General features: G+C 34.2%; 1 protein-coding gene across 2 annotated transcripts in view; it reads right to left on the minus strand.

The window, feature by feature from the left end:
• SCAF11 (SR-related CTD associated factor 11) overlaps positions 1-16,643 on the minus strand; it is a 78,353-nt gene that overhangs the window by 29,004 nt on the left and 32,706 nt on the right. For both annotated transcript variants that reach the window (XM_076007200.1, XM_012749202.2), the window contains exons 4-6: positions 7,834-7,911; positions 5,009-5,109; positions 3,038-3,102 (exon numbers count right to left, since the gene is read on the minus strand). In XM_076007200.1, coding sequence (XP_075863315.1) covers positions 3,038-3,102; positions 5,009-5,109; positions 7,834-7,911 — 244 coding nt within the window. The remainder of the gene's footprint in view (positions 1-3,037; positions 3,103-5,008; positions 5,110-7,833; positions 7,912-16,643) is intronic.

Consider the following 16,643-nt stretch of genomic DNA (forward strand, 5'->3'; position numbering starts at 1 on the left):
GTCTCAAAAAAAAAAACAAAACAAAACTTTAAAAAAAAAAAAAAAAAAAAAAATTGCAAGAGAAAGAGAGAAACCACATCCATATAACTTTTATTCCAGTATACTATTATAACTGTTCTATTTTATTATTAACCTCTTACTGCATGTAATTTATAAATTAAACATTATCATAGGTATGTATGTATAAGAAAAAACATAATATAGATAGAGAAACTATCTCTCTCATAGAAACTATCTTTGGTTTCAGGCATCCACTGTGGGTCTTAGAACATAAAGCCTATGAACAAGGGGTGATATAGTACCCAGTTCCCTTCAAATCAGTATAGATTGGTTAAGACATGCTCATAACTAACCAAGGCATCAGCATTTTTGTATTGTCTACTCATAAAGTACAATGAATATTTCCGTTTATCTTAAACCAAACAAATGACTTCAGGTATCCTAAGTAAACATGACATTAAGTTACAGAAGTTGGACAATGTTAATCTTCTGGTAGAAATGTTTTTTTAAAAAACAATTATAGGCCGGGCGCCCTGGCTCAAGCCTGTAATCCTAGCTCTCTGGGAGGCCGAGGCGGGCGGATTGCTCGAGGTCAGGAGTTCGAGACCAGCCTGAGCAAGAGCGAGACCCCGTCTCTACTATAAATAGAAAGAAATTAATTGGCCAACTAATATAGAAAAAAAAAAATTAGCCGGGCATGGTGGCACATGCCTGTAGTCCCAGCTACTCGGGAGGCTGAGGCAGGAGGATTGCTTGAGCCCAGGAGTTTGAGGTTGCTGTGAGCTAGACTGATGCCACGGCACTCACTCTAGCCTGGGCAACAAAGTGAGACTCTGTCTCAAAAAAAAAAAAAAAAAAAATGATAATTTTAAATTAGCTATCTAATGTTGAATTGGCTTAGGATGTTCATTTAAAACTCTGTTTAATAATAGAGTCAGACTCTGTGTCAAAAAAAATTTGTTTAATATTTCATGTTTGAGGCTGGGCACGGTGGCTCACTCCTGTAATCCTAGCACTCTGGGAGGCCAAGGGGGGTGGATTGCTCGAGGTCAGGAGTTCAAAACCAGCCTGAGCAAGAGCAAGACCCCATCTCTACTATAAATAGAAAGAAATTAATTGGCCAACTAATATATATAGAAAAAATTAGCTGGGCATGGTGGCACATGCCTGTAGTCCCAGCCACTTGGGAGGCTGAGGCAGTAGGATTGCTTGAGCCCAGGAGTTTGAGGTTGCTGTGAGATAGGGTGACGCCATGACACTCACTCTAGCCTGGGCAACAAAGTGAGACTCTGTCTCAAACAACAACAACAAAAAATTTCATGTTTGAAACAGTAAAACAAAATCTCAAGTCAGAATGATTCATAGACCCTTATTAATGATCTTCACTATACTAAAGCAGTATGGATTTAAGATCTGCCTGTGTTTCACTCTCTAAAAATAAGCCCAGGCAGGAGATATATACTTAAAGAAAATTACAGGGGTCTCAAAACTAAGATTTGCACAGTGGGAGTGGGCCAAATCATCTAGACAAAATCTGTAACATCATTTAATCTTCCTCAGCAGTTAATTTTATATCAGATCCTAGAGTTGGCAAGCAACGCCTATCCATAAAATAAGGATGACACCAATGACATAAAAAACAAAGACTGTTTTCATATCTAAAGTTCTTTAATAAAAGAAAAATGCTTTTTTAACTACTAAATTCCAGGGATCAGCCCGGACGCAGTGGCTTACGCCAGTAATCCTAGCACTCTGGGAGGCCAAGGCAGGCAGACTGCTCAAGGTCAGGATTTCAAAACCAGCCTGAGCAAGAGCGAGATCCCATCTCTACTATAAACAGAAAGAAATTATTTGGCCCACTAAAAATATATAGAAAAATTAGCCGGGTATGGTGGTGCATGACAGTAGTCCCACCTATTCAAGAGGCTAAGGCAGAAGGATTGCTTGAGCCCAGGAGTTTGAGGTTGCTGTGAGCGAGGTTGACGCCATGGCACTCTAGCCTGGGCAACAGAGATTCTGTCTCAAAAATTAATTAATTAATTCATTCATTCATTCCAGGAATCAAAACAAACAACTTTTAACACAATTTCACTTTAATTGTAAATTATCAAACTGAGAAATTTGTTAATCTGTAAATCTAAACTGAGATGTTAATTCTAATCAGAAAAACAAAAAACAGCCAAACTTTGTATTCAAAATGTATTAAAAAATGAAGTTATTTACTTCTTAAAATAATGAATTAATTTAATTAACTCCTTCATAATTCACTAAAAGTAACATAGATATAGATAGATACACACACACACACACACACACGCGCATGCAGAAATTCTCTGTAACCTAGCCTGGAAAATAAATACCGACCTCCTTGATTACAAACAGATCACAGTAAGGTGTTCTCCAGAAGAGAATTAACAGTCTGAACCCAAAGAAGGAGTTAGAAAGCACCATGGATGGTGCCATTTTATTGAAGCCCTGCTGCAAAATGTTCCTGTATTAATAAAATCATGTACCAGACAAGAATAAAATACAGGAATATTTAACTCACATAGATAAGTATTTTGGAGGTGCTTTATTTCCAAAGTTTCAAATTAGAAGTGTGGACACAGGCCAAATCACAACTGCCTGTGGGAACTGTGAACTAGTTTCTTGCTGCTTACAGTTTCTGGCCCACAAGGCACTTTATCTCATCTCCCCTAAGGACTTCTACACTAATGAATGAAGTAAGATTGCAATGTAGGTTGCTAAACACCAATTTTGTGTGAAACATTCTTTTCTCCCAACACACACACACTCACTCACTCACTCATTCACTCTCCCCTCTCTCTAAGCTGAGCAAAAAGAAGAAAAGTGCAAGGAACATTATAAATGATTTCATGAAAACAAAATGTATGTAGTACTTACCACACAATATGCAGAGCTCCAAAGACGACTATTTTCCAAACCAAAATGTTACCAATAAGAACTCTGGCACAACCATTAAATTATTAAATTAAAAAACAAAAAAGGTAGAACACACAAGCAAAAAGTCACTTACTATGCATCATCTTGATGTCATAAAATTTTGCACTTAATAGATCTTCTCTTATGATGACTTTTTTTCTGTAAACATAAACAAAGAGGTGAAATAACTAAGAGAAGACTGTCGTTTTGCTCATTTATTTTTAATTCACTGTCTATCAAAATAAAATCTATTATGTACTGTTATTAACTATCCTGAAAATCAGGTAAATGGTATAATATTCTCACAGACTCCCATGAGATATTAGAATGTCAAACTAGATTCTAACATATAATGAGTTGCATCTTCTGTCTTTAAAAAATAATCTTGACTGGGCATGTTGGCTCCTGCTTGTGATCCCAGAGCTTTGGGAGGCCAAGGGGGGAGGATTACTTGAGGCCAGGAGCTCAAGATCAGCCTGGGCAACATTATAACACCCCATCTCTAAAAAACTTAAAAAATCATTGGAGCGCGACAGCACACACCAGTAGTCCCAGCTTACTTGGGAAGCTGAGGTGGGAGGATCACTTGAGCCCAGGAATTCGTGGCTACAGTGAGCTATATCACCCCACTGTACTCTAGCCTGGGCAACAGAATGAAACCCTGTCTCTAAAAAACGAATACAATATTATTGGCTAATCATGACTGGCTGGCTACTGAGCCATGTAGAATAGAGGTAAGTAGATACTACTTTTTTTTCTAAAGAGTTATTAGGAAATTCTAACAAAGAAAGTATGACTAGTTGCTATTCTCCACTTTAATGACTTAAAATGGAGGTTCACTATCAAGAAACTAAATACCACTTGCAATCCCTTATTTGGAACTTGTAGAAAATATGAGAAAGAAAAGGGTGTCAGGATTTTATTGTTTTAGAAGGGAGAGACAATACTGAATGGATCTCGTCTACATGTTGGATAAACCAGGCATATGCAATAAACAGAAGGCTGAAAGACAGGACTGCTAAAAACATCCAAAAGACTCCAAAAAGGATATCCTGTAAATATCCAACAGTCAACAGATTTCCCACTTTGAGAGAAATCATTAGGGGTATGACTTAGTGGGCAAAAGTAAATCATTATTTTGCTTCTGATATTTCCCTATACCATCCCCTTGTGACAAATTTCTGATAAAAAGCAATTAAACATGTGGACTATTTCAGCTATGTTAGATCCAAATAAGAGACATGAGCCTTACAGGCCATTCAGTAATGACCACTGCATTCTCAGCAAGAGCCAAGAGAATTTTGAGGAGCCACAACAATGCACATTTATGACATTGTCACAGTCAGTAATAAAAATTCTATCAAGAATGAAGAATCTTCCTTCAGAGTGGAAGAGGAAAAAGAAAAATTAAAAAAAAAGAATGAAGCTACCAAAAGATATTTCTTCACTATGCCTGAGAAAACCATGCTACTATCTACTATGCAAACATTAATGCAAGAACCAAAGCTGGTTCAGAAATAGTTATAAAATTGTTCTAATGCAGTTATTAACTTTGGGGCTCACGTGTGAGCTCTTGAAGAGGGTACTCTGTGTATAATTTGAAATTATACACAAAGTTTTATGTCTGTAAAAGTGTGTTTTTCTAGTAAGAGGGATCTGTAGCTTTCTTCGCTGTCCCAAAGAAGTCTGTAATTACTCAAAAGTTAAGATCTAAGAAACTACAATGTTATAAATTAGTGATAGGTTCAATAAATCTCAGTGAGTATTGCCAACTAAATAAATTAATTGGCCAACTAAAAAAATTAATTGGCCAACTAAAAATATATAGAAAAAACTAGCCAGACATGGTGGTGCATGTCTGTAGTCCCAGCTACTCAGGAGGCTGAGGCAGGATTGCTCGAGCCCAGGAGTTTGAGGTTGCCGTGAGCTACGGTGACGCCACAGCACTCTAGCCTGGGCAACAGAGCAAGACTCTGCTTCAAAAAAAAAAAAAGAGTATTCTTTTCGCAATAGTTAATTTCTGATTCCACTCATTTGGATTCCATTTCTAAAGTTAATCACTAACCTTGTACAGCTTTTAGAATTTTCGTGACAGGAGAGTTGATTCTTCAAAGAGCTTTTATTTTTCTTGTCCTTTGCTTCTCTCAACTGTTTTTTTACTTGAACCTGTGAGAAAAACAGTATCACCTATTTAGAGCACTAATCTCACAAATGATAACTTTTCAATTCTTCCTTCAAATGATAAAAAAAATTACAAAAACAATACATTGTCTCAATGGAAAGTACAGTCCAAATATATATGCTTATTCATTCAAGCATGCTAAACCATAACCTTAGTAAGTATGCTAAGTTCTCGGGAAACAAAATAGTGACAGGTAGGCATATAAATAGATTAAGTGCTCATAATGGAGATATGAATGCAGATTTGGACATATATGTTAAGACTAAAAAATTAACTCTTTCTGAAGATGTCATAGAAAACTTTAATAAGTAGATGATTTATGAGTTGGTATTAAAGAATGGGTAGCAATTTAAGAAAAAATATTCTAGATGGAGGAAAGAAAACGGAGTTATAAGGAACAGTGAGAAGCCAAAGTAGGTGGGAAAAAAAGAGTAACAAGATATGAAGTTGATCAAATGCCTTAGGACCAGACTATAAATGTCCTTGAATAAGAAAATAATTCTATATGCATCAGAGAGTAAGTGGAATTTTTAAAGCAAGTGAATCAGATGATCATATTTGTTTGTTCAGGAAGACAACTTTGGCAGTGGTATGGAGAACAAATCAGTTATGGTTGTCATTCCATTAACAATTAGGGCTGGGATATGGGGTAGGGAATGAGTTCAGGATTTGTTAAAACTGTTTAGATACCTTTGGTATCCCAGATAGAGATGTACAACAAGTGATTATAAATATTGGTCTGGTTCTCAGTAAAGAGATCCAGACTAGTGACAGAATTTTAGTAGCTATCCAAATATAGGTAGTACTTAAAGCTACTGAATAGTTGAGAACATTTTGGGAGAAAGTATACCTGGAGAACTGAAATAAAGACTCTATGAGGAACCCTAGTAATTAAGAAAAAGAACAGGTAAGGAGATAAAGAAGATTGTGAAAAGTCAGATAAGTAAAACACGCCCGCACTCTCTCTCGCTCTCTCTCTCCCCCACCACCTTCAACAAGTGAAGGCTGTCCTAGAAGTCAAAGGGAAGTAAAGGGTAGTCAACAACATTACAACCAGAAAACAAACCATGGGATTTGGAAGTCAGAAGATTAATCTGGACCGTAGTGAGAATAGTTTTAGCAAAATAAGATGAACTCTACGGGAGTTGAAAAGAAATAAAGAATTGAAAAAGGGCCGGGCGCGGTGGCTCATGCCTGTTATCCTAGCACTTTGGGAGGCCGAGGCGGGCGGATCGCTCAAGGTCAGGAGTTCGAAACCAGCCTGAGCGAGACCCCGTCTCTACCAAAAATAGAAAGAAATTAATTGACCAACTAAAAATATATATACAAAAAATTAGCCGGGCATGGTGGCACATGCCTGTAGTCCCAGCTACTCGGGAGGCTGAGGCAGTAGGATCGCTGAGCCCAGGAGATTGAGGTTGCTGTGAGCCAGGCTGATGCCACGGCACTCACTCTAGCCTGGGCAACAAAGTGAGACTCTGTCTCAAAAAAAAAAAAAAAAAAAAAAAAAAGAATTGAAAAAGGCAAATGCCTCATTCAAGAAGTTTCACTGTAAAGAGAAAAAGATAATACTGTGAAGATTCAAAAGAAGCTAAAGTCAAAGGAAGAAATTAGGAGAATACAGAAAATTATCTCAAATGACAAGAAATCTCTTTTAAGCTAGACAAAATTAGATTAGCAGGATACCAAATTCTTAATTTAAACACAATACAACCCCTATCAAATAAACAAATTTTTATTCTAAGCAACAGAACAAAATTTCACAGAAAAATATCTTTCAAAGCCAGTTCATCCTAATTGCGCATACACATAAAGTTTGGAAAAGTAGAGAGTATGTCTTCCAGAGAAGCCACACTTTAATTTTTATTATATTACACTTATATAATGTTACATCTTTTCTCCAAGATATATACTAATTTTCCTCGATGGCACAGAGTTACAAAATCACAACAAGCATATAATTTTTTACATATATCACTTTATTTGAATTGCAGTTTGTTTGTACCTTGCATCAAAACTTATCTGTTTAAAAATATATCAAAACAAATTATAAATACCTATACCAATAACAACTAATGCTTAAAGAGTTGTACATTGCTTCCATTTCTTTTCCTACGTACATAGAAACATTAATGATATAACCAGCATTTAAGAACAAAAACATTTTATATTTACTTTTATTGACTAATCTCAAAATTATAATGTTCTTCATGAAAACATAGTTTTTAGGTATTTTGGACTTAAGTGGGGGTTGGTGTTTGAATCTAATAGTCCATTTCCAACAGTTTTTCAGTGGAAAAAATGTATCTGAAGTGCTATCCAATTAAAAAATGTTTTTGAAATACAGGAGTCCTCATGCTTAAGATAGTCTAAAAATGTATGTATTCTGTAATTAAGACTCAGTGTGAAACTTCTTTTAAAGCTTCTTTTAAAGGTCTTCTTTTAAACACAGCTCTAATATATTTTGTGAAATATTATAAGGTGACCACTATGGGTATGCCCTCTTTTGGGGGCAAAGATAAAAAGCTTCAGTATTTCAGTATCCCTATTGAAAGCTCTGACTTTGTCATGCTGAGGAGGCATAGTATCACATATTAAATCTACAGTAGAACAACTTTCAAATATAGACAAACTGGAAATTTATCAATGCACAATAGCCTCAATTAACTTTATGTAGTTCACACTTCAAAACGAAATCTAAGACTTACCTTAACACAACCTTCCAATGCACTGAATTTAAACACTGCCTGAAAAGGTTTTCGGTCAATAGGACATGAAGCCAGTGTCTGAAAAAATGATTAATATATTATATCTTTACAAATGTTTCTTTAGAATAGATTGAAATTATACAATAGTAAATATACTTGGAACTTTTCCATTGTAACTGGAAACAAAAATATTTTTTCTTCTTTCAAAGATAAAGATGAAATACCCTCAAGCATATACTATGCCACAGAGCAATAAATACCTTAAATTGTTCCATTCATTCAAACATTTACTGAACACCACCAGAATGCTAGATAACAGGAATACAATGAGGAAGCAGAGATAGGATCTGTTATTAAGATCCCATTAAGAAGTGTAGCCCAGGGCCAGGCTGCGATGGCTCACTCCTGTAAACCTAGCACTCTGGGAGGCCAAGGTGGGTGGATTGCTCAAGGTCAGGAGTTCAAAACCAGCCTGAACAAGAGTGAGACCCTGTCTCTACTATAAATAGAAAGAAATTAATTGGCCAACTAATATATAGAGAAAAAATTAGCTGGGCATGGTGGTGCATGCCTGTAGTCCCAGCCACTTGGGAGGCTGAGGCAGCAGGATTGCTTGAGCCCAGGAGTTTGAGGTTGCTGTGAGCTAGGCTGACCATGGCACTCACGCTAGCCTGGGCAACAAAGTAAGACTCTGTCTCAAAAAAAAAAAAAAGTGTTGCCCAGTTGAGAACTGATAAAACAAATGATGAGCTAGGCTCAGTGAGGTAAAGCTGGCTGTTATGCTAAACGAAGGCAACTCTAAATCAGCTGTAAAAGGAACGTCTTTAAAAAGTTTCTTATAGAGTTCAATATTCTATGACTTAATATTTTTCTCCCAAAGGTTATTCTAAATAGGTAATCATGCCAGCAGTATTTAAAAGATATGGGGAAAAAATGTATTCCTCCACCCCTCCCATCAGCTACCTAGAAGACCTCTCCAGAGGCAATTTCTTAAATATCCTTTTGTAGATAACCAATGCATATACATGTGTCATTTTAATATAATTAATTCATAGGCTGAACTGAGTTGTTTTTTTTCTCTTAATTACATATCTTAGATTGGTTCTGTTCATAATAATAACTCAGAACTGCTCCATTCTTAACAGCATGGTATGCCATAATAGTTTTAGTTTATATTTCCTTTTATATGAATAAGGTTGAGTTTTCATATTTTTAAGGACTATTCGAAGTTCCTTTTCTTTAAACTATTCATGGTCTTTGCCTAACTTTTTATTTAGATGGCTAGTCTTTTTCAAATTGAATTGTAGGTGTTCTTTATTTATTGAGGAAATTGGTCACTCACTCTATCATTATAAAACAATGTTATTTGATATAATTATATTTCCTGTCCTTTCCAAATTCTTGCACATTAACTATAATTAAGAGTTTCTCTGACAATACTATTAAATATGGCTGTAAGAATGGGTTTGTTATTTAAATAACTTAAGAATGGAGTTATGTTTTCTACTAGGGTAAGAGGTAAGACCCTGTAAGTCTATAAAGAAAATACCAAAAGGTGATATTATTAATACTTATGGTTACAAAAGTAAAACACAATTTTAACAATAACAATAGTCTAAAAGACCAAAGATAGTAATAGAATCTAGATAAACCATATTATTCCTTAGTGGAAAATGTTGTGATCTTTGTCTTTCTGGGCTTTATCATATCATCAAGATATGCTTATACAAGTACAGGTAGAAAGGACTGTGTATGGTCCCTGATCATTTAACATATTTTCACAAAGCTCATGAATCACTTTGGGAGCGGCCAAAATATAAACAACTTATTTACTACTCTATTAAAAAGTGATTTTTTTTCCTGTAAATAAATCAGCTTTGATAAGAAAATGCTTTACCACATCTGAGTTAGAAATTGTGAATTTACTATATTAAATCAGGTCAGACAGGTAGAAGCCAGTTCAGCTTACTCTCAAGTACTATGGATTTAGGATGCTATTACTTTCCATACAAAAAACTTAACCTTAAGAAGCTCTGCTACAAGTAGCAACAAAGCAGTCCACATCTTTTTAATACATTGCAAATAGTAATTCTAGTTCAAAGAACTCAATGTTGTAACTATGTGATTGTTTATCACATAATTGTATGAAATTTCTTACGTGAAAGATTATATTAATGCTACATTTATAGTTTAAAATATTTAAAAGTAAAATCTTTCAAGTGCTTCCTATTTTTACCAAAGTTTCAAAATATGTTTTTGTATCTATTTTAAAGGTAAATTTAGGCAAATAAGTGAAAATTTGTTTCCTTCAATGTTTTTTAAGAAACTATTGTAACAGATGTGTAGAGGCTCTGCATTTACTATCTACTTTCATATCTTGTCTTATGTATAAACCTGAGCAAGTTACATAGCCTCTCTGTGCCTCAGTTACCTCATTTGTGAAAATAAGAACAACTTACCTCTAAAGGTTTTTATGGGAATTAAAGGGATTGAATAATTCTTAGAAGAATATGTGCCATATACTAAATATTATGTAAGGTCCTGTGAACACCAACTAGCTTCACTACACTAACAAAAAAAACTTGATTAACAAAAGACAACTGTAATATGATGTATATACACATGCAAGAGAGACAAATTTTTAATGATTTTTATTGGAATTTGTAACTTCATGACATATATGGAAATTAAAGTATTTTATTATTCTAGCTTAGATATTTCAAATTTTAACACTAAAATCCAAAGAAGTCACATGTTAAAGAAATTTACTCTATCAGATTCATCAAATCTTTCAAAGACACTGAAGTTATATAATCTCTTTTTCTTTATTAAATTTCCTCTGTTGACATCAGCTAAATGGCATTTTTTCCTTTATGACTGTCAATTTGACCGTTTTAACCTGAGCCATTCCATTTTGATTTGTTTCAAATCACAGGGTTCTGAGTAAGATTTTGACTTCTTTTTTTCCTTAAGCATAACTGCCTTGGATATGGCTAAAGTTTCATTTGAAGAGAGAGTTCCACTGCTATTACAAAAACAAAAAGAAAATAGGAGGAAAAAAAGTAGTAGTCAGAAAACTACTATATATATCATTACAATCTGTATATACTTAAATTTCCTAAAGATAATTTAGTTAACACTAGAAAACAAGTTAATTTTCTTTGGCTCATTATCTTCCCCAGTTAAGGAAAGCACGGGTTAGAAAACAAGCTGTCTATGGTACACAAATTATCTTTGCTATGGCTAAGAAGCAATGTTATCCATTTCTGACCTCAGAAAGCTTAGCAAAGCATTTCAAAGGGGAAATAAATAGAAAGGAAATCAAGTTATCCTGAGTTAAGCTTTCATAGAGTACTTCAATAAATTAAGAGTGATTAAGGAAGTATTCAATGAAAAATCAAAATAGATTTTAAAAAATTAAGTAGATTTTTATTTTTTTGTTAAGAACATAAGGCTAATTTAATACATACCAAAGTTCATGAATAAAGCATTAAATTACATATAATGGTGTCAAATAGCTTTAATAGAAAAATTTTTACAAGTAGGTTTTTAAAAATGGTTTGGTTTGGCCTAATTTTAAGACATTTCCCCCCCCCCAGCAGAAATATATCCAAAAAGTCTCAGATATTTTAATTTTCAAAGTAGAGCTTGTATCACTAGAATAACTGATTAAATTTCTAAGCTATGAGGTTTTAAAAGTTCACATTTTAAACTAATGTAGAAAAATTTTAATGTTATACTCATTGTTTTTAAAAAGGAATTTTAAAGAAAATTATATCAAATTTTGTTTCCTTCAATACAATAAAATATCCCTCAATTATTAACCATTTTGATTCCTTATATATAACACAATACCCTTCAAAATTCACTTATTTAATGACTTTCAATAATTCTTAAAGTATCTAATTTAGTTTCATAATCAAGTAGTCTAATAACACCATTTGACTAAATGATACAACTAAAAAATTACCCGAATTTGCTCACTGCTTTACAGTGTAATGTGTATTAAAAAACAGAGCATACATTTTAATGTGAATGCTCTATACTAAGATTATTTATATCAGTCAGGAGACAAATTTTATAGAAAATAATCTTCCTAATGATTTCAGTAAAACATACCCTAGTATTCTGAAGCGTTGTAAATTCCCAGCTCAGACAAACCCATATTTAAATGTAAGAACAGGAAACCTTCCTTATTTGGGAATTCAGGATTCTTGATTTCTAATATTTCTTGCTTCCTGCTGCTGCTCTATCCTCAATCACATAGGCTGCCTACAGATAGCCCCTCCTAGAGAGAGAGAAGCAAGTGTTAAAGATAAGTGCTTAAAGACTAAACCTCAATACCTATGTTTATAATAGGCAGGTTTGCCTGTTCATGGGAATCTCTAAAACATCTACCTCTCCTAACAAATAGAGCATATTATATAAAACTGCAGTTTAAAATCCAATAAAGATGATTTAAGAATGCATACCATTAGAGGCTGATGCTTATTTTAAAGCAATTCACCAGGACCTATCCTTTCTCACTGATGGTTCCAAGACACCTAACCTGGACCTCTAAAGTAAGTGCTCACCTGTAGTCAGCCTACATGTTCCCTATCACACTTAGCCAGTTCTTTCAAGATAGTCTTGTCAATCCATATTAGTGAAACTGTTGTTCTTTATACCAGCTTTCAGAAGTATATTCCTAAAGGACAAATGGCTGTCAGCAATAAAATTAACACCAAGTAAGAATGCATTTCATGTAACTGCTCAAAGGAAATCCTTTCATGTTCTCCGAGATACATTATAATAGTTGGGTACAATTACATTTAGTCTAAATTTCTTCTGACATTCAACAGTTAAGACTTTCTTTTTCTAGTATAAAAACAGAAAACTCAATAAACTATCTGTATAAATCATTTAACATATTCTGACACTTAAAACGAGGCTACACAGAAATCCATGTTGGTTTAACCAAACTGGCAAATACAGTATTAAATGAAAATCTTTATATATATGGTTTAGGTAATGGGTATTCACAATACAAAAATATTCTTTGTTCTAACAAAGGATTTCCCAAAGGATTAATTCACAGGGTGAAAACAGTGGTAAATCTGGAAAAATCAGACACAAGTTCAAGTTCTGGAGGAGGCAGAACTAGCAATCTCTCCAACCAAGTTGAAGGATGAAGATGGAGAGCCCCAATCATCTGTTGCACAAGTGTAATAATTAAATAAAAAAAAATACTTGACAATATTTTATAAAAGAATAATCTCAGTGGTATTCCACAAATATATTTATATTATTATTCACAGAGAAGTACATAGCAGACAGGTTTGGATTAGTCCAGGAATTCAGGAATTAAAAGAAAAATCAAAATTTGAGGAAAAACTAATTGAAAAAAAAACGTAGATAATAAAGCTTTGCTGAATCATTATATTATTGAAAAGTAATCTAATTACAAGAATAATATACAAATTTGCACTTATTCCATAAAGAAACACCTACTTATAAGACACATCTCTAGTACAGATATAAGTCAACTACTCATTCCTTGATTTTTCAGTACATATTAATTCAAAAATATACTCCTCACCTGTCTGCACTGAACACTGCTGTTTGACTTCTGCAAAAACTGTCATATTGTTAAGACCCTTCATTTCTAGTCTCATGAGAGAAAGCATGCCTTTGCCAACTGTCCAGTTTTTATTCTGTTAACCTTACTTTCTCAAACATTTTGTATCAACATTTGATACAAAATGAATAAGTTGACAGATGATATAATTTGCTTATAATGGGAAAACGAATCACATTTTAAAAAACAATATTTAAAAGATAGGGGCATATTTTCCCTTAAAATATAAAAACCTCATTAGATATCAAGAACATCCTGACCACTACATTGCTGGCCCCTTTAAATACAGTTAGAACCTTTAAATGCTTCAAAGGCATAATGTTTCTACACCCTCAAATGTTAACTCTTTAAGGGCCAGAATTTTAAGCACTTCTTGATAACTGTGCAAAATCATAAATCCTATTTTCTTAACCTATGTGCATGTGTATGTGTGTGTTTGAGGGGGTATCTCGTCTGTAGAAGATCATAATTATAATCAATTGTTACTACTACTGTCTGTGTCAGATTTCTCTAGTCTTCACCCTTATAATTACTTAAAATATGCAAACTCAGATAATCAAGGTTAAATTTATGTAAGTAAAAACTACCAGTAAGTGTAGATTCTGCTTTCGCTCACAGTATGGGTAAAATAAATATGTTTCCAATCAAACAGCTGATTAACTTTAGTATATTGGCTGTATACATACTTCATCAGTTCAAAGGCCTCCTTTTGTTTCAGACTCTCAGCTCTAAAACTAATGGTTTAAAATTAACAAGTTTCAACCTTTCTTAAGTGTCAAATTATTTTATCTATGTTCAACATTCTATTTCTACATCATCAATTCAGTACTCAATCCCTTTAAAGTCCTGACATAGCTTTTGTTTAAATACCCACAGAATAAAATTGTAGAGCTGAAGAGACTGAAACAACCTTCATTTTACATACAGATATTTTAAGGGCATGAAAAATTTCAGGATCATGTCCAAAATAAATATACTAGACTACAACATACCTTAACTTTTCTAAACACTGGTTTCTTACAAACCAGAGTTTGTAAGAATTTTGTCAATGCCTAAATTATTCAGGAGAATGTAAACAAATTAGTACATTTTCAGCGCTCAACATCCATTCTGAATCATATTTCAGTGAACCTTAAGTATAAATCTCAAAAAGCACAGCAAATTTCTGAAAGACACAGAAATCTAGAAAGATGAACCTGTATACATTTTGTGCTGTTTTCTTATTATGTAGATTTCCAACCACTGTAAATCTCACTTTAATTTCTACTATTCTACTGGAAGTGAATATTAGTAAAATTTTTAACTATTGGCTAATTTTTAAAACATATTTTAACTTCCCCATGAGGAATTTGAAAAAAAATTACTAGAGTTCAGAATCTTTGTATTATATATCAATAAACATTAATACAGTGAATTAAATGAAAGAATGTTTAAGAAAGCCTTAGCTTTTATGAGGCATGGTCCATTAGGAGACAGAATATAGACACTTATTCTTAATCCTGAAATCCAAAGTAAACCACATACTTATCTTTTAAACAGAAGGAGATTGAGGCCGGGCGCTGTGGCTCACGCCTGTAATCCTAGCTCTTGGGAGGCCGAGGCGGGCGGATTGCTCAAGGTCAGGAGTTCAAAACCAGCCTGAGCAAGAGCGAGACCCCGTCTCTACTATAAATAGAAAGAAATTAATTGGCCAACTGATATATATATATAAAAAAAATTAGCCGGGCATGGTGGCGCATGCCTGTAGTCCCAGCTACCCGGGAGGCTGAGGCAGAAGGATCACTCGAGCCCAGGAGTTTGAGGTTGCTGTGAGCTAGGCTGACGCCACGGCACTCACTCTAGCCTGGGCAACAAAGCGAGACTCTGTCTCAAAAAAAAAAAAAAAAAAAAAAAAAAAACAGAAGGAGATTGAGGAAAATGAGGAGAGATCTTCACTAATGATGATTTAAAAAATAAAAGAACCAAAACTCTCGTGAATTTGAAATCTCATTGTATTTGGCAAAGCACATATATACTTCAAAATACATCTAATTTTTATCACAACAATAAAAGATTCAAATTGAAAATTTACTTTAAAGCCTAAGTGATTTAGCCAGCTTTCATTTATAATTTATAATGAGCAATTTATTAGCAGATTGTCTTCTTGTTACTATTCAACTTAAAGGTTTATTTAGTTTTAGAGCTAATAACATATCCACTAGAGACAATGAAATAATTCAGAATGTTCTCCGTTTATGCTCCCCTTTGAAGCTTAATTACTTTTGTTTAAAAGATATAACAACTCCTCCCCACCGCATCCAGAATCACAATTTGTGATAGCAGTACAGAAGATTAATAATTTCTTCTGAAAAGCAATCTGGTTTCAACAAAATATTTATGTCGAAAGAAGGAAACTATCACATGGAAGAAAGGTGTTGACTGCAACTCTATGTATGTTATCAAGAATTTTCAATTTAAAAATATTCAACAAGGGCTAAAAATATAAATTAAGTTTATCACTGTCTAATACAGTTGAATATGTGCAGTCTATAAATCTAGCAATTCCTCTTCTAGATACATACTCTAGAGAAACCTAGAACATGTACATTAGAGTAAAGCTTATAGTTGTATAAAAGATGCACTTGGGGCCGGGCACAGTGGCTCACGCCTGTAATCCTAGCACTCTGGGAGGCCAAGGTGGGCGGATTGCTCGAGGTCAGGAGTTTGAAACCAGCCTAAGCAAGAGCAAGACCCCGTCTCTACTATAAATAGAAAGAAATTAATTGGCCAACTAATATATAGAGAAAAAATTAGCTGGGCATGGTGGTGCATGCCTGTAGTCCCAGCTACTCGGGAAGCTGAGGCAGCAGGATTGCTTGAGCCCAATAGTTTGACGTTGCTGTGAGCTAGGCTGACACCATGGCACTCACTCTAGCCTGGGCAACAAAGTGAGACTCTGTCTCAAAAAAAAAAAAGATGCACTTGGAGCCATAAGGGAGGACAGAGAATCATATCTATATATTCTAATTTTCTTAAAGAAAAACATACTCAGATTAAGTTGCTGAAGTTCACAATTATGTAGTCACCAAATACAATCTTATGGAAAGTACCACACTTAAACCTTCCACCCATCCAGCAATACTGCTTCTCTACCCAAAGCAAAATCCCCTTTTAAAAAAATTTAATCACAAAGCAACCAAGATGCATAAATTCA

The sequence above is a fragment of the Microcebus murinus genome, chromosome 10 (assembly GCF_040939455.1).
Source record: "Microcebus murinus isolate Inina chromosome 10, M.murinus_Inina_mat1.0, whole genome shotgun sequence".
In the NCBI taxonomy this organism is placed as follows: domain Eukaryota; kingdom Metazoa; phylum Chordata; class Mammalia; order Primates; family Cheirogaleidae; genus Microcebus; species Microcebus murinus.